Here is a 24002-nt window from a genome sequence, read left to right on the forward strand (position 1 = left end):
GTGAAATTTCCCTAACGTCCAGGTTCTGGAGGAATTCATCTAGTACTTGTTTGGTTTTGTTTCTTTACATTTAAATCTCTGTTCCATTTTGAATTTATTCTGCTATATGATGTGAAGAATGGATCTAATTTTATCTTTTTTCCATAGGGCTGTCTGGTTATCCCAATACTACATATTGTGAGTTTATCCTTTCCCCACAGATTTGGGATGCCACCTTTTTCTTACATCAAATTTCCACATGGGAGTGGTCTCACCAGTAGATGTTCTGATGTTGGGAAAAACCCAGAGCCTGGCCCATGGATACAGAAGACCCTCATGTAGAACAAGCCACACGGGGGCCCCCAGGCCTTTGTGTTAATTCCAGGGAGGCCCAGTGAGGACTGTCGGCCCTTGCCTGCCAAGCCCCAGGTGAGTGGTCCAGCTGAGATTCTGCTGCTGCCACAGCTGCCACGTGTGGCCTCAGCCATCAGGGCCTTGTTCTCCTCTCAGACCCTGGAATTCCCTCCCGGTCCACGGAGGCTCCAGTATTGCCGGGGATCTTGGCCCCACTCCCCACACACTGCGCTCCAGAGTTTCTCTGCTTCACCTTGTGTGGACGGGGACCTCTCGGGGGAGACTTTTTCTTCCCTCATGTCAATCTGACCCCACAAGTTGCAGGACCCACTTGTGGGGCCTGGGCTGTGAGAGTCCGTGAAGGAGATCTCGCAGAACTACCAAGCATGTGAAGATCCTGGCTCGGTTGGTACCAGGCCTGCTCCCAGCTGTTAGGGCTACTTTCTTTGTTGTTCTCAAAGAAATTGGGGTTGTTGGTTGGAGGTAGGAGTGTCTGGAAGTGGAAAAAAGGAGCAAGGAAGCACATCCTTGCAGTCTCCAGTTCCAGTGGTGCATGGGGCGGGGGGTGGCGGGGAGAGGGCTTCAGGCGACCTGTGTGGTCAGGAAGCAGCCACGGTTTAGTTAAAACAAGAAGCTGAAGGAAACTTTCAGAGAAGTCACAATTCAGAGGAATTTGTTGATGTCCATAAACCAGAGCAGCGTCGAAGGTGTGGCTAAGGAGGGCTTCTATTTTTTTTTTGAAGGTGTGAAAAGGTGTATTACTTACATAATGAAGGTCTCTGGGCAGAGTGGTGAAGGCCTCTCAAACAGGTCTGAAATGGCTTGAGAGAGCAAGGAAAGGATGCCGGCCTGGTCTTTATTGTGGTCAGCAGATGGGGCCGGCAGGAGGGTTCCCACGCATAGGCAAGGGCTTATGTGGTTTGACTCTCCTGCTGATGTCAAAGGAAGGAGCACTCGGCTTTCTTATCAGCTTGTCCAGATGTGGGCATGGAGAAAAAGGAAGATGAGGCTTCAACACTGTCAGCAAACATCAAAAAATGGGGCCAGACCACTCATTACAATTCACCCTGACGTTTTATGGCTGAGACATACCATGTTTCATTTAACTGAATTAGAGCTTGTTTAAATAAACCTTATGGCACTCTCTGCAGCCTGCAGCCTGAGGCTGGTAAGGGAGGTGAAAACCCCACTGAATGCCTTCTTCAAGAGCCTGGCATTGTGTATTCTGAGAAGTGACGTGAGTGCCTCTGCCACTGTAGGTAAAGTCTGGAACTCCAGAGGGGACGGGGCCTCGGGCTCATATACACAGAGTCGTCAGTGACCTTTGTTGGTATTTTGGGGCATCTGTGAGGAGAGAGATTCCTGGAGTTCTTTACCCCAAAGGGGGCAACTCTTAGGCAATAACACAAGAGTGTGTAAAAATGTGCAGATGGGGCCCTTTGTTAGCCAGGCCATCCAGTGTTAAGATAACTGCCTGAAGTTCGGCCAATTGTGCCAACCCTCAAGGATGTCCCGGTTCAGAAATGAGCAGCAGCTCCCCACTGAGCTCCACACCTTTGTGGCTGGCAGTGCTGTTCAGATAGTCATGAACTCCCACTGCTGTTCACCTAGTTCATTCCAAGGGGCTACCGAAGTAGCTGAGGGGTCTAGGGAGGGCTGACCTCCAGCACCCTGGCATCTGGCAAGGGACTGAGGATGGGGGAGGCCACCCCTCCTGCAGGTGGGATATGCCAGAGGACCCAGGTTTGGCCCCATCCTGTACGAAGGCGGCCTTAGCAGCAGTGCTGAGCTTGTGGGGGGCTGCTTCCATGACCCAGAGCAGAATGGGCAGCTGAGGACAGAGGGTCACAGGCTTAGGGACTGTGAGAGCCTCCAATTCCGGGAGGGTCCAGTATTTTGCAGCTCTAGTGACACATAATATGGGGGCAAGGAGGGCAGTTTCTTGCATCAGAAGCCCTTGGACGACTTACGGCCATCATGGGTGGTCCCGAGACTCCAGAGGGCATGAAAGGAGGGCGCTGAAGCCCCTACGATAGAGGGGTCTTGGTAGGGGGCAGTATTGGGGATGCCTGTGGTATTGCAATCTGGACAGATTCTAGTCTTTTGTTGGAGGAGGCCCCATTTAAGGTGGGCCGATTTGCAAGTAACAGTATAAATGGGGTTAAGCAAAATTTATAAATGAGGAATATGTTGCCTCCAGAACTCCCGAAACACCTAAAAGATATTGTGGGTGTTAAGAGGGTCAATGGCTGTTTCTTGACAGCATCAGGGAGGGAGTGGCTCTTGGTTTACCAGTCATTTTCAGTAACTTAACAGAGGTGGCAGGGCCTTGCATGACATTTGGGGCAGTGGGCCATCCCCTCTTTGTGAGCTCCTTTGTATTTTTGTGTCCTGATAAATGATGAATGAATGAATGTCAAATGAATCTCCTTGGAGGAGGAGGTCATCAATGTAATGTCACACCTGTGCTCCTGCAGAAGGTGGATGCAGTTAAGATCTTGTCTGCCAAGACTGCCTGTGACAGTAGGGCTGCTGAGGTACCCCGGGAGCATCCTAGAAAAGGAGTGTTGTGTCCCTTCAGAGGTGAAGGCAAACAGTGGCTGAAAGGCTGTTGAAATAGGCACTGAATGGGACAAACTAGCCAAATCTATAATAGCCAAATCCTTTTTTTTTTAAAGATTTTATTTGTCCTTTTTTCTCCCCAAAGCACCCCGTATATAGTTGTGTATTTTTAGTTGTGGGTCCTTCTAGTTGTGGCATATGGGACGCTGCCGCAGCATGGCTTGATGAGCGGTGCCATGTCCACACCCAGGATTCGAACTGACGAATCCCTGGGCCCCCACAGCGGAGCACGCGAAGTTAACCACTTGGTAACCGGGCCGGCCCCTATCATAGCCAAATACTTAATTGCTGATTGGATGGAGTCAGTAATTTCAATAATATTGGGTGTGGTCTTTAAATAAGTCATGTATCGTGGGTTTCAATCCTTAAATGCCCTGTTTTAATTTACATGGGGCTGTATTAACTATTTTAACTGCGGGGTCCATGGGGTCCCATATTGTCAAGCTAATTTGTAAGTGGCAAAGACTTAATTAAATTTTAGTTGCTTGCTTACTGGGTCGGAGCGTCCATGCCCACGATGGAATACTTTAGGGCAGTGAGTGCTATGATGATGGGGAGTTTAGGCAAGGCAACAGTTCCGATGGTTACGGTGAGGCATGCTGTCTGGCTGCACGTCCAGCTGCGTGAGCAGTGCAGGTCAGGTTGCGGAGAGACTGAAGACAAGACCCAGAGATGGCGTTCCAGACATAAAGGTTCACTGGGTCTTACTTCTGGGGACTGTCTAGGAGAGGCTGGCGGGATGGCGTTGTGCACCTGCAGCCGCTGCCGTGAACAGGGAGGGGTTGCTTATATAGGCGGGCAACAAAGACTCTGTGCCTGCCAAGAGGGGCTGTCCCTGGTAGGCCAGTGTTCCCAGGAACCGTAGATCACGGGGAGGGTCTCTGTGTTCCTTGAGGTAAGTTCTGATCTGGGTTGGCCAGGCCCAGAACTGTTACAAATCCCGGAATATTGGCCTCCTGCCCGGGACACGTGGCTCTTAAAGGGCTCGCAGCTATTGCTGAGCAAGTGACCCTACACATACCATCTGTCCTCTATTTTATATTCAGTGATTCTGTCATAATTATGGAGCCGTGTTTAAATGTGATGGGATCCCCAGGTGTAACTGTAATTTGACACCCAATATCAACTCTTGAAGGTTTGCCAACTGGTGCATTTCTTCAGATGTAAATTCAGAACCCATGTTATAGAGACGCGAAAGACTTTCATCTTTTTGTCACATAAGTTCTTTTAGTAAATTCTGAATTTCCAGCGGGTCAAATTGTGGACCTCTGTTTTGGTTGTTTTTTTCCTCACCCTGTATCCAGGTTTCCTTCCTTTCTTGGGGTCACTGGATATACTTCAGGGGGGCCTCTCTACTGCACTCACGTTGATACATTTCTTCCTTAGCATGCCACCGAATGCCTCCCCCCAAATATGCTCTCATGAGTGTTGTGTATTCCCCCCAAAAGATGCACCTCCTGCACAGGGTGGAGTCTCTCCTCTGAGCCGAGTCAGTCACAGCTCTGTTTTCACATACAGATAGGCCTGGGATCAGACACAGAACCCAGGGCCACTTGAAGGAGGGCCCCAAACCCATACTTCTGTCTCTAAAACACCAATTATCAAACCTGCTGATTTTGTTCAGCTAAATCTGTAACAGAGGCTCCATTGGACTCAACAATGCAACACTTGCAACACGGCTGAGTGCACACCAGCCTGCAGGCAAAGGGCTGGCAAGTGAGCCAAAGAGAAGGTGGCTCCCTGGGCTGATCTAGACAGTCTAGATGACTGCCATCATCTAGACTGTCTGCTCGCAGTGCCAAGTCCTGTTCTCATGTTCACCTACAGAGGCAGATGGACCCAACCCCAAATTAGGTTCTGATGTCAAGACTGATGATGCCACACACACACACCATGAGGGTATGAAAAGGTTTATTCCTTACATGACTGAGGCCGGTAGGACGGGTTCAAAGTGGTTTGAGAGCATGAGGACAGGAGACTGGCCTGGGTGTTTATTGTGGTTGGGGTGGGGCTGGGGCGAGCCCCCCACGTTCGAGCAGAGTGGTTTGAATCTTCTGCTGGTATCAAGGGAGGGAGCACCCAGGCTTTCTTACCAGTGTGCCCTTATGTCGGCACAAGGGGCGAGTAGGGGGCAAGGCTAAATGCTGTCAACAAACATCAAAACTCAGGCTCAGACTGCCCATTCCACTGTTGGTCTGAGGTAGATCCCTGGACAGTTGCTGTGCTCCCTCCTCATTGCTTCCTGCTTGGGATTCTCAGCCTCCTGCATGCAGGCACAGATGGCCCCAGAAAGCCTGGTGAACATGACTCAGCCCTGCAGCGGTGTCCCTAGAGAACGTGTTAAGTGGTGAAATTTTGTGAGATAACTCTTTTTCCCTTTTCCAAATGTGCATTTTCTCAAATGATGTTGATTTAAAAATTTAATTGGGGAAGCTCCATTTGGAATCATGGCTGTTACACTGTCACAGGCACGTGTCTGTAGGTGTGTGAGTTTACCACCTGCCGCCTAGTGATGTGCTCATTGCTGGCCCTGCCCCTGCACGGGGTGATCAGGGATGGCAGTTGCCTCTGTAGTACCCAGAACTCCCCCAGACCACACGAAGGAACTGGGGGATTGGCAGCAACAAGACGGGGCGGGGTAGGCACTAGCTCTCACTTGTTGGGCGATTTCAGTCCTTTTAACAAATGCCGTCCTGAGACGCGAGTAGTAGCCAGGGCAGGGAGGGCGGGAGTCCACGGATGAACACGGTAAGAGAGGGATGGGCGTTTTAGGAGGTGGGAGCAGTATTCAGACCCCCGTCCCAGCATGGAGTGTGATGGGTTCTCCCTCTCTGTCCTCTCCACTTCCCGTCTCCACTCCCCAATCTCTCTTTCAGTTTCTCTACCATATAAACCAGGAATTTAAATACTTAAGGGTCTTTTGAGGAAAATAATAAGGCTGGGGAAGGGGTGAAAGGAGTCAGGAAGGGTGTGACAGAGAGAGACATGTGCTTGCCCCCAGTGTCTTCTCCACACAGATGATCTTGTTGAATGGAAGTCACATCAAACCCTCCAACACTTCCCCATCTCACCCACCATAAAAGCCAAAGTCCTGGTCATGGCCACAAGGCCCTTCGCGATAAGGCCATCACGCTCACCTCATCTGCTTCTCCTTTTGCTTGCTCTACTCCTAGCCACCTGACCTCTGATGATCCTTCAATGTTCCAGGCCCACTTCTGCTCAGGGCCTCTGAACCGGCCATTCTCACTGACCCCCGCCCCCCCCATCTCACTGGTCATTATTTGCTTCAAGTTGTTGCTCAGAGGACATCTCAGTGAGGCCCCCACTTAAAACTGAGCCACACCCCAGCTCCTCCTTAGTTTGCTTCACAGCAATCACTACCATTAGGGCATTTTCTCTCCCCACTGGCACGTACACTCCTTGAAGGCAGGCATTTTTGTCTGTCTTGTTTATATGCATATAGCAAGCATTCAACAAGTATTTACTGAAAGAAGGAATGCTCAGAGCCAGGCTGGACAAGGAGAAATAAAGCCAGAGGGTTACCTGACAATGAGAAAGCATGAGGGTCAACACCTTGGAGTTTTCCACAAGATGAGAAGACCAACCAAGTGAGCTGGAGGATAACAAGGCAAGGTTGTCATCCAAACTGCGATGTGGCAGTTTTTTGTCTAGGGTGCTGCCTTGGCAAAGGGGGGCTGCGGTGGAGGGGAAGGGGTGCGGAAACCCGAGGTGCGAGTGTGGCGAGCAGTGCCTCTGCAGGTGAGTGGTGACGGGCTCTTCTGGATGGTCTCTGAGATGAGGGTAGGCAGCCTTTGGCCCAAGCTGATGGGCCAACCTTTGCATCCTTGAGTCAACTCTTCCACACTTTCTTCTTTCTTCAAACCTCCCACTTCTTCCCCATCTGTGACTGACAGCCTTGCCTCTACTTCCTTGAAAACATAGAAGCCAAACACTTACCTTCCCACCATAACTACCAAACCTGACCTCATCTGCCTATTTCCTCCTGGAACAATGCAGGAGATGCTCCACCCACCCATCCATCCATCCATCCTATGACACCCCCAGGTTGGGACTTGGTGGCTGGCATACAGGGGCTTCCCTCATGGCAGACATGTTGCTTCTGGGCCAAGATGCCCCTGCTCAGGGAGCAGGAGCACAGCTCTGGGAAACTGAGGGGGGGGGGAAGGGGGGCGCGGTCCTGGCACCTAGCGAGTGCTCCATAAATGTCTAGTGATGAATGGACCTGGGAAAAAACTGAGCCTGGGAGCTTGTGGGGAGAACAAGACGGGCACAGAGAGAGCTGGCCTCTGCAGGGCTGACAGCTGGGACCGTGAGGCACAGAACTGGAGGCTGGGAAACAGCCGAATGCATAATTGTGCAGCAGCCCCAAGTGGGGCCATGGGGACCTGAGTCACAGTGGAGCTGTGAGGAGAAAGCAGGACCTGAGACTGCAGATGGACACAAAGGAAAGGGAACAGTGGGGGAGTCCTGTGTGCAATTACAGAAAGAATAGGAAAGGAGGAGGAATTGGTGGTAATGAGTACACACCACCTCTGGGGGAGGGTGACAGCAAGCAGACCTGAAAACTCTCAGCCTGACTTTGTAAACAGAATATCAATTACAGCCACTGACAAAAAACTCATTCCTTATGTCTAATTACCACACAACAGAATTACTGTGGTTATCCTGAACCAAACGTCAGTTTACTTTTTTGGTTACGTTTGATTACAGTAATAAACTCTATTCATGAATATGCAGCCTCTATCATCTTTTCCCACCTAACAAATATGGCAGTCTGATGATAAAATGTAAAACAAAACAAAGAAGAAACAAGAGGGCACATGAGGCAGGAGTGACAGCAGGGGGAAGGAGGGAAGGGAGCCTGTAAAGGACGTCTCAAAAGAAGGCCCAGCTTTGTGGATGGAGAGACGTGGCGTGGAGGGCAGCGGGTGGGCCTGGCTTCAGGTCTTGGAGCTTGGAGAGGCTGAGACACGGCCAGTGAGCTGGAGGGAGAGCACACTCAGTTTCACTCCCTGGTGTGGATCAGCTGGTGCTTGACCAACTTCGACCGCTGGCTGAAGGCTTTCCCACAAGCAGTGCAGTCGTAGGGCTTCACCCCAGTGTGAATCCTCTGGTGCTGGATAAGGACTGAACGCTGGCTGAAGGACTTCCCACACTCATTGCACTTATAGGGCCTCTCACCAGTGTGGATTATCTGATGCTGAATAAGGTGTGAACTCTGACTGAAGCCCTTACCACATTCAACACACATGTACGGCTTCTCCCCAGTGTGAACTTTCTGGTGGTGGATGAGGTTTGAGCTTCGATTGAAGGTTTTACCACACTGGTTACACTCATGGGGCTTCAATCCATTATGGATTCTCTGATGCTGAATGAGAGTTGAGCTCTGGCTGAAGGTTTTCCCACATTCAGTACATTCATAGGGTTTCTCTCCAGTGTGAACTCGCTGGTGGAGGATAAGGTTGGAGCTGCGACCGAACGTCTTCCCGCACTCGTGACACTCGTAGGGCTTGTCGCCTGTGTGGACGCCCTGATGCTGAATGAGGGCTGAGCTGTGGCTGAAGGCCTTCCCGCAGACGCCACACTCATATGGCTTCTCCCCTGTGTGGATTATCTGGTGCTTTCTGAGCACCGAGCTGTAACTGAAGGCTTTCCCACACACACTACACACGTGAGGCTTTTCTCCAGTGTGAATTCTCCGGTGCTGAATGAGGCTCGAACTCTGACTGAAGGCCTTTCCGCAGTCACTGCACTTATAGGGTTTCTCTCCAGTGTGGACCCTGTGGTGCTTAATGAGATTGGAGACCCGGCTGAAGGGTTTGCCGCACTCGTTACACTCATAAGGTCTCTCTCCAGTGTGGACCCGCTGATGCTTCCGCAGGTGTGAGCTCTGGCTGAAAGCTTTCCCACACTCATTGCACTCAAAAGGCTTCTCGCCTGTGTGGATCCTGTGGTGTTTAATGAGGTTTGAGCTCCGCCTGAAGGCCTTCCCACATTCACTGCACACGTACGGCTTCTCCCCGGAGTGGATTCTCTGATGCTGGATGAGGTTTGAGCTCCGCCTGAAGGCCTTCCCACATTCGCTGCACTCGTAGGGCTTCTCACTCACGTGGGACTTCTGGTGCTTTTTAAGGCTCGAGCTCTGGCTGAAAGCCTTTCCACATTCACTGCACACATAAGGCTTCTCTCCACCATGGTTCACCTGGTGCCTCACGAGGTTTGAGTGCACACTGAAGGCCTTCCCACATACACTGCATTCATACGGCTTCTCACGCACATGAGACCTCTGATGATTCCTAAGAACTGAATTCTGGCTGAAGGTTTTCCCACACTCATTGCAAATGAATGGGCTTTCAGCTGTGCGAAGCCCCTCACAGCTAAACAGGTCCACGCCGTGTTGGAAGCTCTGGCCACACAGGTCGTACGGAGGCAGTCTCTCTTCCACAGGGACTCCCGGATATGCCACTGGGTTTGGGCTCAGACTGAAGTTTCTCTCAAAATCATCCGAGTCCAGCTCACTCTCTCCTAAAGGGCCCTTAGGAAGCACGGCCACTGGTGTGAAGTCCCCCTTCCAGCAGAGGGACTGCACCCGTGTCTCGTCATCAGGGACTCCCCAGTCTCTTTCTAACACATCGTCACAGAGTTCTCCAAGCTCAGGTGCCTGGGAAACATCACTGGTATAGTTTTCTGACATTCCTGCCTGTAGTTCCAAATTCTCAGAAACTTCCTCCTTCTGAAGAAATTCCTTGCCTTCAGTCCTGGTGTCCCAATCTGAAATGACAAACAAAGTCACTTGGAAGGAAACAGGATAATACACAGGTGAGTCTAGGGGTGTGGGACCTACTGGGGGTGGTAGTCCCAGATCTCCTGAGGGGGCCAGGGAGGGGCTGTGAGAGCTCCGAGAGGATAAGGCTGCCGAGCAACGAAGACTGACCCTCAGCCCCATCTCAGAAAATCACCAGCAATCTCCATACTGGTTCAGGCCAAAATCCTAGTGCCCCTCAGCTGCCTTCCTTTTGCCCGCAGCAGGTCATCAGCGAGTCCTGTCAGCTCTACCTGGAGTGTGTTCCACACCCAGGTGCTCACCCCTCCCATGTGCACAGGGAAAGCAGTACACACTTTGCCTTACACTGTTGAACGCTCTACTCCTTTTTCTTGACCACAATGCATGGTGTCAGTTTCTCAAGCCTCCATTTGTCCTCCTAGTGCCAACTAACGGCATTCAGACTTTGCCTGAGGAGTTGCCAGTGTGGGGGGTGGGCCCGCCACCAGCAGGTGCAAGGAGCCCCCTCCCTTCAGAAAAGCAGAGCTGGTTCTGGAGGTGTGGTGGGCTGAGGGCTGTGCTGGGGACTTGTGTGAAGCATCAGAGTCTGTCTCATTCCACAGGGGCCCCTTCAGAGGCCTTGCCCTGCCAAAGCCACTATTACCCCTTAAGACCCGCTAAGAGTCCTGACTGGGTTAGCTGGGCGATTTCACGCTATGCTACAATGCTGAAGTGGCTGCATCTCTCTGGGAAGGTGGAGACATGCACAAGCCTCCTCGCCACACCAGAAGGGCTTCGGCACCTCGCCCTTCTCTCTTCCCGCCTGAAGGAACAAGGAAACGCTCGCTCTCCTGGATCTCTCACCTCAGCGAAGATCCTGAGTCTCCGTCTCATTGAAGTTGAACCCCTTATCCATGCCACTGCCGCCTTTCCTGCCTGGACACTGAGCAGCTTACCTGGTCCCCCACCTTCCCCTCATGCCCAGACAGCCCGGTGACACCAGGTACTTCAAGACTCTCCCAGGCCCTCCCAAGCTCATACCCACCTCTCCTCCCGCTGTGCCCTCAGCAGGTGGACACGCTCACCTCAGGATCCACCTGCTGAACAGCCTCCCTGGATGGTTCTCACGCTCCCCTTCCCTCCCTCCTGGCCTCTGCTCAGATACCTAACTGGAGCGCCTCCTCTGGCCATCTCCTGTACAACCCCCATCGCTCCCTGACAGGGCTCCGTGTCCTGGGTCTGGGCAGCCACTCGTCTGGCTGCAGTCAGTAGCGCTCAGTGGGTGGGTGAAAGACCCCCACCACACAGCCTCCTTGGGCCCATGGCCCTCTGACCTGCCCCTCAGTTTGGGCCAACACTGCCTGGAACTTCTCCTGCCTCATATGGATGCCTCTATTCTCCTTGGAGTCACCAGAGTGATCTCAAGGCAGACCTGGCTGGTCACATGCTCAGCATGTCTCAGATGTGCACACATCTGGTGCTGATACTTCACATTCCAGTCACCTGCATGGAGTCTGTGCCAGGCCTCTCTCCTATGTGGGTGACGTGCTTTACCTTCCTGCTGACCCTGAGGCAGGCCCACTGCCACACGCTGCACACAGGCTGACCGTGTCCTCCAGTGAGCCTCAGTCCCTCAGGCTGGGAGCCCTGCCTCAGGGTGTCTAGGAAATGCCCACATGCTGCTAGGCTCCCAGGAGTCACAAAGGGAGGGTGCAGCAGGAAACAAGGGTCTGGACAGGATGGCCTGGGGCTCACTATGCCCCCTGTTGCCCCCAGCAACTGACCCAGGGAGCCCCCCCTCTCTTCTTGCTGCATGTGGAGAAAGGACCAGAAGGGGATGACACACACAGGAGTCAGCAGAGCTTTCCTGTAAAGGGTCACAGAGGACCCTTTTGAGGCTTTGTGGCTGTATGCTCTCTGTCACATGGTCTGCTTTCTAACAACCCTTAAAAACTCTCAAAACCAGTCTTTGCTCACAGCTCATAAAAAACCACTGGCCAGCTGGATGTGGCCTGCAGCCATAGTCTGCTGAGCCCTGACTGAGACAGTCACTTGTGTGGCACAGGTGGCGGCAATGGAAACAGTCCTGGGGCCTGAGCCACTGTCGGCCTAGAAGTCTTTTATTTAGACAGGAAAGGAAAGTGAGTCCTGTGGGTGAGGAAGGTGAAGTCACTTTGGATTTGTTAAATCTGATGTAATTCTCTGCAACATAAGAACTCTTGGAAGAAATAATGAAAGTTCCTCTTTTGAAAAGAAATACAAAACCAGAAATATGGTTTTCCTTAAGAAAATCTAAAAAAACAAAAAATCCAGTAAAATTTGGGTTTAAAGGCAAAGCAAAAGATTTGAAGGCAAACACAGTTGCTTGCACTGTCCTTGCTGACCCCACAACTGACACCAACTGGACAAAAGAATGAGGACTCTGAGCCCTTCTAGGACACACTAAACCTACAGCATCAACCAAGAAGAATGCTCACTGAAGACCTTCATGATGAGTAGCTTCCAGGTTTGTGAAAAACAACTTTAGATAAGTACCCAAGTGAAAGCCAAGCTTGGGCGAATGCCACGTGTGCCTGTGGTCACAGGATGCTGCCAGTGGCACAGCAGCAACTGCACCCCCCAGTGCCTCACTGAGCCACCTGCCTTACAGACCCCCAGGTGCCCCTGCACATTCAGGTGGGGGCTCCACTAATCTTCCATCTCTCACACAGCAGCTTTTGTTTCATTTTACGTAATAATTTATTGAGGTGAAATTCACAAACATAAAATTAACTGTTTTAAATAAACAATTCAGGGCGAGCCCCGGTGGCCTAGTGGTTAAGTTCGGCAGGGTTCGCCTTGGTGGTCTGGGTTTGGTTCCTGGTGTGGACCTACACCACTCGCCAGTAGCCATGCTGTGGCAGTGGCTCACATGCAAAAAGAGGAAGACTGCACAGATGTTAGCTCAGGGCGAATCTTCCTCAGAAAAAAACCAACCAAACAAAAAACCAAACAATTCAGTGGCATTTAGTACATTTACAGTGCCGTGTAATCACCACCTCTATCTAGTTCCCAAACACTCCCGGCACTCCAGAGCAATGCCTCTTTCCCATCACAGTTATCTCCATGCCTCCCCACCTCAGCTCCTGGCAACCATCAATCTGCATTTTGCCTCTCTGGATATCTCCTCCTGACATCTCATGGATGCAATCATATCATGTGACTTTTTGTGCCTGGATTCTTTCACTTAGCCTAACGTTTTTGAAGGTTTGTCTGCATTGCAGCATCTATCAGTGCTTCATTCCTTTTTATGGCTGGACAATATTCCAGTGCATGGATATACCACATTTTGTTTATCCATTCATCTACTGGTGAACATCTGGGCTGTCTGCACCTTTTAGCTATTGTGAATAGTGCTGCTGTGAACATGATACACATGTACTTGCTGGAGCACCTGTCTTCAATTCTTTGGTACATATCTAGCAGTGGAAGTGCTGGGTCATACGGTAATGCTGTTTAAACTTTAGAGGAACTGCCAAATTGTGTTCCACAGTGGCTGCATCATTTTACACTCCCACCAGCAGTGTACTAGGGTTCCAATTTCTTCACACCCTTCAAAACACTTGTTACTTATAATCATTCTAGGGTACAGGAAGTGGTAATCTCATTGTGGTTTTGACTTGCATTTCTCAAATGACTAATGAATTTGAGCATCTTTTCATTTGCTTGTTGACCATTTGTGTATTTTCTTTGGAAAAATGTTTATTCAAGTACTTTGCCCATTTTTAAATTGGGTTGTTTGTCTCTTGTTGTTGTTAGAATTATTTATATATTCTGGGTACTACACCCTTACTAGATACGCAATTTGCAAAGATTTCCTTCCATTCTGTAGGATGTCTTCTCACTTTCTTGATAATGTCCTTTGATGCCCAGAAGTTTTAAATTTTGATGAAGTCCAATTTACCTATCTTCTTCTTTTTGCTCATGCTTTTGGTATTGTATCTAAGAATTCACTGCCAAACGCAAGGTTATGAAAATTCACCTGTTTTCTTCTAAGAGTTTTACAACTTTAGTTATTATATTTAGGTTGTTGGACCATTTTGAGTTAAGTTTTATCTATGTGTGAGGTAGGGGTACAAGTTCATTCTTTTGCATGTGGATATTCACTTGTCTCAGCACCGTTTGTTGAAGAGACTTATCTTTCTGCAATGAATGGTCTTGGCAGCCTTGTTGAAAATCCATTGGGCACAGATGTATGGGTTTACTTCTAGACTCTGAATTCTATGCCACTGATCTGCATGTCTATCCTTACGTCAGTACCAAATTGTTTTGATTACTGCAGGTTTGTAGTAAGTTTTGAAACTGGGGAGTATGAGTCCTCCAGCTTTGTTCTTTTTCAAGCTTGTTTTCGCTACCTGGGGCCCCTTGTAATTCCATATGAATTTGAGGATCAACTTTCCTGCTTCTGTAAAAAAGCCTGTTGGTGTTTTGATAGGGATTGTATCAAATCTGGAGATTGCTCTAGACAGCACTGACATCACAGCACTATGCAGTCCAACTCGTGGACATGTGATGTCTTCCCAATTCTTTAGGTATTCTTTAATTTCTCTTGGCAATGCTTTGTAGTTCTCAGCAAACAAATCTTTCACCTCCTTGGTTAAATTTATTTGTAGGGTTTTTTTCCTTTTTGATGCTATTATAAAAGAATTGATTTTCTTAATTTCCTTTTTGGACTACTCATTGCTGCTGTATAGAAACACATGTGATTTTGTGTGTTGACCCATACCCTGAAATTTTGCTGAATTCATTTATTAGCTCTAGTAGCCTTTTAACAGATTCCTTGGGATTTTCTATATATGGGATCATGTCTTATGCAAACAAAGATAGTGTTACTTCTTTCTTCCCAATTTAAATGTCTTGTCTTTCTTTCTCTTGCCTGACTGCTCAGGTTAGAATTTCCAGTACAATGTTGAATAGCAGTGGTGAAAGCAGGCATATTTTCCTGATCTTAGGGGAAAAGCTTTAAATCTTTCACCATTGTGTATGATGCTGGTTGTGGGTTTCTCATGAATGCCCTTTATCATATTGAGGAGATTCCTTTGTATTATGAGTTTTCTGAGTATTTTTTTTTTTATCATGAAACGGTGTTTGATTTTGTCAAATACTTTTTCTGCATCCAGATTGTGGTTTGTTCTCTTCATTCTATTAACATGGTAAATGACACTGACGGATTTTCTTATGCTGAGCCACTCTTGTATTCCAGGGTTATTACCCATGTAGTCATGGTGTAAAATACTTTTAATATGCTGCTGGATTCTGTTTGCTTGTATTTTGTTGACGGTGTTACATCCATAGCCATAAAAGATCTTGATATGTAACTTTCTTTTCTTGTGATGTCTTTATTTGGCTTTCCTTGCTCTTCTAAATTTTATAAGGGTTTGAGAAAAATTGGTATTAATTCTCCCTTAAATGTTTGGTAGAATTTACCAGTGAAGCCATTTGGTCCTGGGCTTTTCTTTGTTAAGAGGGTTTTTATTACTGATTCAATCTTTAATTGCCACAGGTCTGTTCAGAGTTCCTGCCTATTCTTTAGTCACTTTTGGTAATTTGTGTGTTTTTTTAAGATTGGCATCTAACATCTGCTGCCAATCTGTTTTTTCTTCTTCTTTTCCCCAAACCCACCCACTACATAGTTGTATATTCCAGCTGTAGGTCCCTTCTGGTTGTGCTATGTGAGAGACACCTCAGCATGGCTTGATGAGTGGTGTCATGTCTGTGCCCAGGATCTCAACTGGTGAAACCCTGGCCGCCGAAGCAGAGCATGTGAACTTAACCACTCAGCCACGGGGCTGATCCTGTTAATTTCCGTGGTTTTTTAAAAAGGATCTTATTTTTCCTTTTTCTTCCCAAAGCCCCCCAGTAATAGTTGTGTATTTTTTGTTGTGGGTTCTTCTAGTTGTAACATGTGGGACGCCACCCCAGCATGGCTCAGTGAGCAGTGCCATGTCCATGCCCAGAATCCGAACTGGTGAAACCCTGGGTCACTGTAGCGGAGGATGCAGACTTAACCACTTGGCCACAGGGCTGGCCCCTAATTTGTGTTTTTTAGGAATTTCTCTCTTTCATCTATGTTATCTAATTTGTTGGTGTACAACTGTTAACAGTATTCTCTCATATTCCTCTTCACTTCTGTAAGGTTGGTAGTAATGTCCCCATTTTAATTTCTGATTTTTGTTGTCTTTTTTCTTTGTCAAAGGTTTGTCAATTTCATTGATCTTTTCAAAAAATCAACATTGATCCTTTACTGTTTTTCTATTTTACTTCATTTATCTCTGCTCTAACATTTATTTCCTTCCTCCTGATAGCCTTGGGTTTAGTTTGCTCTTCTTTTTTGTAGTTCTTTAAGATGTAAAGTTCAGTACTGATCAATCTTCCTTTTTTATGTAGGCTTTTATGGCTATAAATTTCCCCTTTGGCACTGCCTTCCCTGCATCCCGTAAGTTTTACTGGTATTTTGTGCTTTTGTTCTCATTTGTCTGTAGGTATTTTCTAATTTCCCTTGGCATTTCTTGTTTGATTCTTTGGCTGAGAGTGTGTTGTTTTTATTCCTACATATTTGTGAATTTTCCAATTTTCCTGCTGTTATTGGTTGGAGATGAGACTTTAAATGTTTTCAATCTTCTTATCAATATACAGTGTCCTTCTTTCTCTTGTAACAGTTTTTGACTTAGTTTATTTTGTCTGACATTTGCGAAGTCACCCCAGCTCTCTTTTGGTACTATTTGCAGGCATATCTTTTTTCACTTTAAACTTATGTGTGTCTTTGCATCTAAAGCAAGCCTTCTGTACACAGCACACAGCTGAGTCATGCCTGTTCGCCCATTCTGTAATATCTGCCTTTGACTGGACAGTTTAAGGCATTTACATGTGACGTAACCACCAGTAAGGGAGGACTCACTTCTGCCATTCGCTGTTCGTTTTGACCTTTTACCTCTTTATCCCTCATTTCCTCTATTGCTGTCTTCCTTTGGGTTCAGTTTATTTTGTGCAGTGTACCATTGTGATTTTCTTCTTTCTTCCTGTTCTGTATAGTTTAAGACACTTTCTTAGTGGTATCGTGGGGATTACAATTAACATCTTAACATCCTAAAACAATCTAGTTTGTTTCCCCAGCTGTTTTTCCCTCTCTAGCTTTACTGAAATACAGCTGACATATAATACTGTGTAAGTTTAAGGTGTACAATGTGACGATTGGATATATGATTATATGGAAAATGATTATCACCGTAACATTAATTAACATCTATCACCTACATAGGTACTTTTTTTTTGTGGTAAGGATTTTTAAGATCTACTCTCTTAGCAGTTTTCAAGTATATAATACAGTATTGTTAACTACAGTCACCATGCTGTAATTAGATCCCCAAAATAAAACCATCAAGTTTGAATTGATACCAACTCAGTTACAACAGCATACAAAACTCTGCTTCTATACAGCTCTGTTCCTCCCTTTGTGCTGTTGTCACAAATGCATCTTTATATGTTGTGTGTTCAATAACATAGATTTATAATTATTTTTATGCATTTGTCTTTTACATCATGTAGGAAATAAGAAGTGGAATTATAAACCAAAAACACAGTAATACCAGCTTTTATATTTCCCTTGCTAGTTACCTGTACTGGAGATCTTTATTTCTTTGTATGGCTTTGAGTCCCTGTCTAGTGTCCTTTTTTTTTTTTTTTTTTTTTAAGATTTTATTTTTCCTTTTTCTCCCCAAAGCTCCCCAGTACATAGTTGTATATTCTTCGTTGTGGGTCCTTCCAGTTGTGGCATGTGGGACGCTGCCTCAGCGTGGTCTGATGAGCAGTGCCATGTCCGCGCCCAGGACTCGAACCAATGAAACACTGGGCCGCCTGCGGCGGAGTGCGCGAACTTAACCACTCGGCCACGGGGCCAGCCCCCCTGTCTAGTGTCCTTTCATCTTAACCTGTAGGATTCCCTTTAGCATGTTTTGTAGGGCAGGTCTATTGGTAACAAATATCCTCAGCTTCTGTTTATCTGGGAATGTCTTAATTTCTCCTTCATTTTGGAGGATAATGTTACCAGATAAAGAACTCTTGGTTGAGGTTGTTTTCTCTCAGCACTTTAAATATGTCATCCCATTACCTTCTGACCTCCATGGGTCCTGATGAGAAACTGGCTGTTAATCTTATTGAGGATCCCTTATATGAGATGGGTGCTTCTCTGTTTTTGTTTTCAACAATTTGATTATAGTGAGTCTTGATGTGGATCTCTGAATCTATCCCAGTTGGAGTTTGTCGAGCTTTCTGGATGTGTAGATTTAATGTCTTTCATCAAACTTGAGATGTTTTGGCCATTATTTCTTTAAATATTCTTTCTGCTCCTTTCTCTCTCTTTCCTCCTTCTTGGACTCTCCTAATGCATATATTGGTTTGCTTGATGGTATCCCACAGGTCGGTTAGGCTGTTCATTTTTCTTCAACATTTTTGTTTTTAACATTAGCCCTGAGCTAACATCTGCTGCCAATCCTCCTCTTTTTTTGCTGAGGAAGATCGGCCCTGAGCTAACATCTGTGCTCATTTTCCTCTACTTTATATGTGGGACACCTACCACAGCACGGCTTCCTGAGCGGTGCCATGTCCGCACCCAGGATCCAAACTGGCGAACCCTGGGCCGCTGAAGTGGAACGTGTGATTTAACCACTGTGCCACCAGGCCAGACCCTTCAACTTTTCTTCTTGCTGCTCCTCAGAGTGGACAATTTCAATTCTCCCATCTTCAAGTTCTCTGGTTTTCTACTGCCTGCTCAAATCTGCTGCTGAAGCCCTCTAGTGGATTTTTCATTTTAGTTATTGTACTTTTCAACTGTAGAATTTCTATTCTGTTCCTTTCTATAATTATATATAACATAAATTATATTTTTTATAGTTATATAAATATAAATCATATACTTCTAACTACATAAATTTAAAGTCTTCTATTGATAGTCTCATTTTGTTTTCCTGGTTTCCTTGAGTTCTCTCTACGTTTCCTTTTAGCTCTTTGACCACATTTAAGACAGTTGATTTAAAGTCTGTCAAGAAGCTATGCTTTTTCAGGGACAATAACTGGCATAATTTCTCTTCCTTTGAATGGGTTGGCCATATTTTCCTGCGTCTTTGTGTTCTTGGCTAGACTTCTGAATATATACTGTGGTAACTCTGTAAATCACTCTCTCCCTCCTCCAGGGTTTTCTGTTCTTGAGTGTTGAAGGCTACAGTTGTCTGTTCATTTAGTGACTTTCCAAACTGTTTTTGCAAGGACTGCATTCCTTGTCCTGTGTGGTCACTGAGGTCTCTGTTTCTCTAGCTTGTGTTCCGCTAGTGTTTTGACAGAGATTTCCTTGAACACCAACATTCAAAGAAAAATAATCATCTCTCACAGTCTCTGTGGACTGGCTCTGTGCTGGGGCGCCTCTCCAACATCATTTATGACTCTGCCTCAGCTTCCTGCCTTCACAGGTCCTGGAGATCAGCCAGAGGTGAAGCTACAACCTTCATAGGTCTTTTGTGAGCACACATCCTGTCTTTCCTAAATTCCCTGATGTATGAGGGGGTCTTGGAATGCCCTCATCTCCCCAGCTTTCCCTCCTAGGCTTGACATGGTTAACTGTACTGTTAGGTGATGTTGCCAGTGGCTGTGGGGTTTTAGTTCACCTTACAATGTTGTTTGAGCCCACTGCTTTTCTGCCTTGAGTAAGTTCTGAGTTGGGCAAAACAGAGATGAGCACTTTGCATCAAACCTTAATCTAATCCTACACACGTTAGAACAAACAAAATAATTTCTGAATAAGGTCTGCTCTGTTCCCAGTAGAACCAGGGTCCCACACTGGGAATGCAGGCTGCTCACTTTAAGACTGCTACTGAGCCAGGGAGTGTTTGGGGCATGAACAAGTAAAAACACCACAAAGCTCTCCTGCCATTTTTAAGTTGCCTTTTTCTTTCTCTCTGGTGAGGAAGACTGGCCCTGAGCCAACATTGGTGCCCATCCTCCTCCATTTTGTATATGGGACGCTGCCACATCACAGCTGGATGGGCGGTGCTTAGGTCTGTGCCCAGGATCTGAACCCGTGAACCCCAGGCTACTAAAGCAGGGCACGCGAACTTAACTACTATGCCACTGGGCTGGCCCCATAAGTAGCCTTTTTCTTGATTCAGCATTCTCTTAGTTGCTGTAAACCTGACTTTCAGATTTCTGACAAAGTTGGTCCTGACAGTTTCTGCTTGTATTTTTATGTTTATGTGGAGGAACGAGTGTTCGGAACTGCCTACTCTACTAATTTGCTCTGCAATGGCTTTTTAAATATGAGGTACCATCAACCTGGTGTTTTTCTGGAGCAAGGTCCTGGCCTCCCTCCCATTCTCTGCCTGGCATCCCTTTGGCCATCTGGTTGACATTCTGCCTCTGCCCAAGACAGTCAGCAGGTCTGTCTCTCAGGGCCACTTTCTGGGGTCTCTCACTCTCTATCCACTGCCTTCCTCCAGCACACCCAGGACTGAACTGCACCATCTCTGCCCTTAGGCCAACCTTTCCTGGCCACACAGGGTCTGACCAGGATGTCACAGGATGCTACAGAGGCACCGCCCAGATGTCCTGGCTGTAATTACAGGTGCCATGTAGTTAATAGTGTCCTCTTGTAAAACAGCCACTGTCAAGTGTCAGTAAGGAAAGCTTAATGCTGAGTATCCATCCTAATCACTGCTGAGGGTCCACAAGAGGTGAGCCAGAAAGCCTTCAGGGAGGACCCTCTGATAGGCTTCTGAAGGGGATGGGAGCAGCTGGGCAGTGTGAGTGCAGCCAGGAGGGAACAGAACCAAGGCCTGGATTATGGCAGAACTCTGAGGTCATAGGACCACCACCAGCCTGGTGGTTGGGCTAAACAAGGCACAGCTGACGACCATCATGACGACCCCTCTATGCCAGGGGGGAAACTAGTGTCCTGCTTAGGGTGCCAGGGGCCAGGTAACTTCCTCGCTGACCTCCAGTCTTGGCCTCTTAAGTCCACAAGGCACCCCACCCCTAATGATGACAGAGACACCTCCTGGGGGTGGACGAGGTCCCCCAGAGGGAAGGCACCAGTGAGGAACTTGCTCCCAATACCTGGCTGCTGATGGTGACGGGAGGTGGTTCTTGGCTCAGTGTTGCCACAGCAGAGGGGACCACGGAAGGCAGATCCAGGGTGGCTCACACTGGGAGCATCACTCACACAGGCCTGGGCTGTGGGGGTCCAAGGGGATGGTCCAGGAACCGAGGGCTCCATTTCTGTCTCTTCGGGGCGAGCTCTGAGGCTGGGCATGGCTGGGACCTGGAGACCAGCAAGGACGTAGGTGAGTGTGCAGAGGGGCTAGCTCCAGGGGCCCATCCTCCCACCAGGCAGGGGTCTCTTCCTCCACCCTGTAGCCCAGACCTGAGTACGGTGTGGCGCTGGGTGTCAGGGACCAATGCCACATTCCCTGATCCTGGACCCAGGGGGAGGGGGAGCCAGCCATGGGGACACAGACTCCCGAGCCAGGGCCACAGATAGGAATAGGTAAGATGCTGACCCAGGGCAAGATGAGCACACAGTGCCCTGTGGGCACCTCCTGGAAGGGCCAAGGCCTGCCATGATAGAAGAGCAGCCCCCACAAAGCCTGCACCCTCGTTCCTGACACAACACCCTGAGGGTGGACCACCAGCCTCCCACACAGCAGGGGCAGCAGTTTCAGAAGCTGGGCAGCATGTGCGGCAGATGTGCAGTTAGTCATTCCAGTGGTCAGGTCTGTCTGGGTTGTGCCCTCCTGACGGCACCCACAGAGGCTGTCCCTGTCTCCACTCTCTTGGGCTGTCCTCCCATTGCACCAGCAGCTCCCTCCCAGGCTCCTCCTCACCTCCCTCTTCGTGCTGGTGCCCCACGGTTCACTTTTGCATCTATACCAACTTCCTTGGTTAATTTGTCCAGTCCTGAGGCATCAACATCCCTTATCCTGTGAAAACTGCCAAACCTGGGCTCATCTCCAGTCCTAACTGCTCCCTGAGCAGGAAACAGGGCATTTCCACCCGGACACAAGTTGGGTCCCCCACATGGACGGAGTTACTGATTCCCCCCACCACTCCCACTGCCTTCGCTCTGTACAAATGCACCATGCCCTGTCCAGCGGCCCACCCAGGAGTGTGGTGGCACCCCTTGGCCCCTTATTCACACTGCACCATTGACAGCTACCACTGACCCCTCTACCCTTTAGGGGTAGAGAAGATGAGGCAGGAAATTTTGTCAGAAGCCCATTGTGGACACTGCCTTCCAATCTAAGGACTGGATTTCTCCTCTTGGACATGCATTTTGTGTTTCCCAAACACCCACCACACACCAGGGTCTGTTTTGGGGATGGTGTGAGGGCACAGCAGTGACCATCCTCCTCAGGGACCTTAGCGAGGAGACAGGTCATAGCAAATACATCAGTAAGGTGGGCAAGAGCTCTGGGCAGAGGCAGCAGTCAAGGGGCAGAGCCCTGGGGCAGGTGGGGGCATTTAGACCAGGCCCAGAGAAGGGGGCTTAGGACAAGTCTGGTTAGAAAGGTGGGAGAAGGTAGAGGGGAAATGGGATAGAGGTGTGGGCAGAGCTCAGGGGCAGGGGCATGGCAGGAAAGACTATGAGAGGCCAAGGCTGCCTGATGAATGGGAGGCGCTGGCCACACTTCGCTAGCAGGAGACAGAACTGACCGAACATCTCAGGGAGACTGACCTGGCCCTGGTGCCCAGAGGGACGGCGCAGGGCAGGCAGAGCACCGACTTAAGGCGTCCCTCTGTGCGGCAGCAGAACTGAGCAGGTGCCGCAGCCATGGGGGACCTTCAGTATCCCTCTCCAGAGGGAAGACTCTATCATAGGCAATACTTATTTAGTTAATTTTATTTTAAAATTCCTGAAATCATTATCACTGTCACTGAACAGATGCAGTAAGATGGCTCAAAATCCAAAAGGTAAAAAAGGACTTATGGCGAAACACCTCCCTGCCGGCCACTCAGCTCCCCTTCCCAACTTCTAATTCACCCTTCCAGATTATTCTAAGCCTACACAAGCAAAAAAAAAAAATATATATATATATATATGTATATATATATATACACACCTATATATATTTCTTTATTTTTTTATTATAAACTGTACCCAACTATGTTCGCTTTACATCCTGTTTTTTCACCTCAGTACACGTCGGCTCTGGCTCGGGGACTGACACCAACCTGTGACAGACAGAATGCCCTTCCCCACCACGTCCACACCGAATCCCCGGACCTGTGGTCACGCTCCACCACACAGCAGCACAGACTGTGCAGAGGGAGCGAAGGGGACGGGCCTGGACTGTCCTGGTGGCCCCCATCTAACCGCATGAGCTGCTGTGACTCTGAGACGCAGAGACCCGTGCAAGGACTGGGCCTCCAGGAGCGAAGGACGGTCAGCGAGGAAACATGCACTTCGGTGCAAGAACTCAAGGCACCGGACTCTCCCGGCTGAGGGCTCAACCCGGCGCCGAACAGAGACGACTGGAAGGACCGCAGGACGGCCCGGCCCTCGCGGGCCCGCTCCACGGGGGAGAACGGACTCCCCCGTCCCGAGTCCGCCACCGCCGGGCCCTCCGGGCGGGACGCCCGGCCCTGAACGGCAGCCCCACGTCTCGCCCGGCTCGGGCCGCTCCCGCGTGAGCGCCGAACGCCCGCGGCCCCTCCAGCGCCGCCCCTCGCGCCGGGACACCACTCACCGCACACCCGCCCCGCGCTCCGCAGCGGCCTCGCGCGCAGGCCCGCCACCAGCCCCCGGCCAGCGCCGGCTCGGCCGCCCCCGCGCCCCTCCGCAGCCCCCGCGACCCCCGCCCGTCCGAGCCTGGACCGCGGGCCCGGAACCCACCGCGGCGGCAGCGGAGTCCCGCGGGCGCGGGGTCGGCAACCTGGAGCCCGGCCTGCGCGAAGGCCCCTACTCCGGGGGTCGCTCTGCGAAGGGCGCACCAGCTGCAGCCCCGAAGCCGCAAGGCCCCGAGGCGGACCCCGGAAGTCCCGCCCCGACTTCCGGAACGCGGGCACGCCCCGCCCCGGCCAGCGTAGCCGCTCTAGGCGGTGGGAGGCCTGGGGTCGAGTGTATCCATGCAACTAACGAGATGACAACTAGCTGCGGAAGATGACCTGTTAGAAATGGGGGGAGAACCAGATATGCCGCTGTCGTGGGGCCTGGATACCGGGTACCTAGAGTCGAACAGGC

General features: G+C 49.2%; 1 protein-coding gene across 4 annotated transcripts; it reads right to left on the reverse strand.

Moving 5' to 3' along the window:
- Positions 1 to 201: 201 nt before the first annotated feature.
- On the reverse strand, positions 202 to 23811 carry ZNF16 (zinc finger protein 16). 4 transcript variants are annotated; one of them, XM_044780845.2, is made up of 3 exons: positions 23655 to 23811; positions 20879 to 21083; positions 202 to 9747 (listed from the first exon to the last, which is right to left on the reverse strand). In XM_044780845.2, exons 2-3 carry the CDS (start codon positions 21072 to 21074, stop codon positions 7982 to 7984), a joined length of 1962 nt encoding a protein of 653 aa, XP_044636780.2. In that variant the 5' UTR covers positions 21075 to 21083; positions 23655 to 23811; the 3' UTR covers positions 202 to 7981. The 4 variants fall into 4 exon arrangements, with proteins under 4 accessions (XP_044636780.2, XP_070338040.1, XP_044636781.2 ...); XM_070481939.1 differs by having other exon boundaries at positions 20985 to 21083; positions 23655 to 23809; XM_044780846.2 differs by lacking the exon at positions 23655 to 23811 and adding an exon at positions 23509 to 23616.
- Positions 23812 to 24002: the final 191 nt, after the last annotated feature.

This window comes from Equus asinus, chromosome 12, assembly GCF_041296235.1.
Source record: "Equus asinus isolate D_3611 breed Donkey chromosome 12, EquAss-T2T_v2, whole genome shotgun sequence".
Taxonomy (NCBI): Eukaryota; Metazoa; Chordata; class Mammalia; order Perissodactyla; family Equidae; genus Equus; species Equus asinus.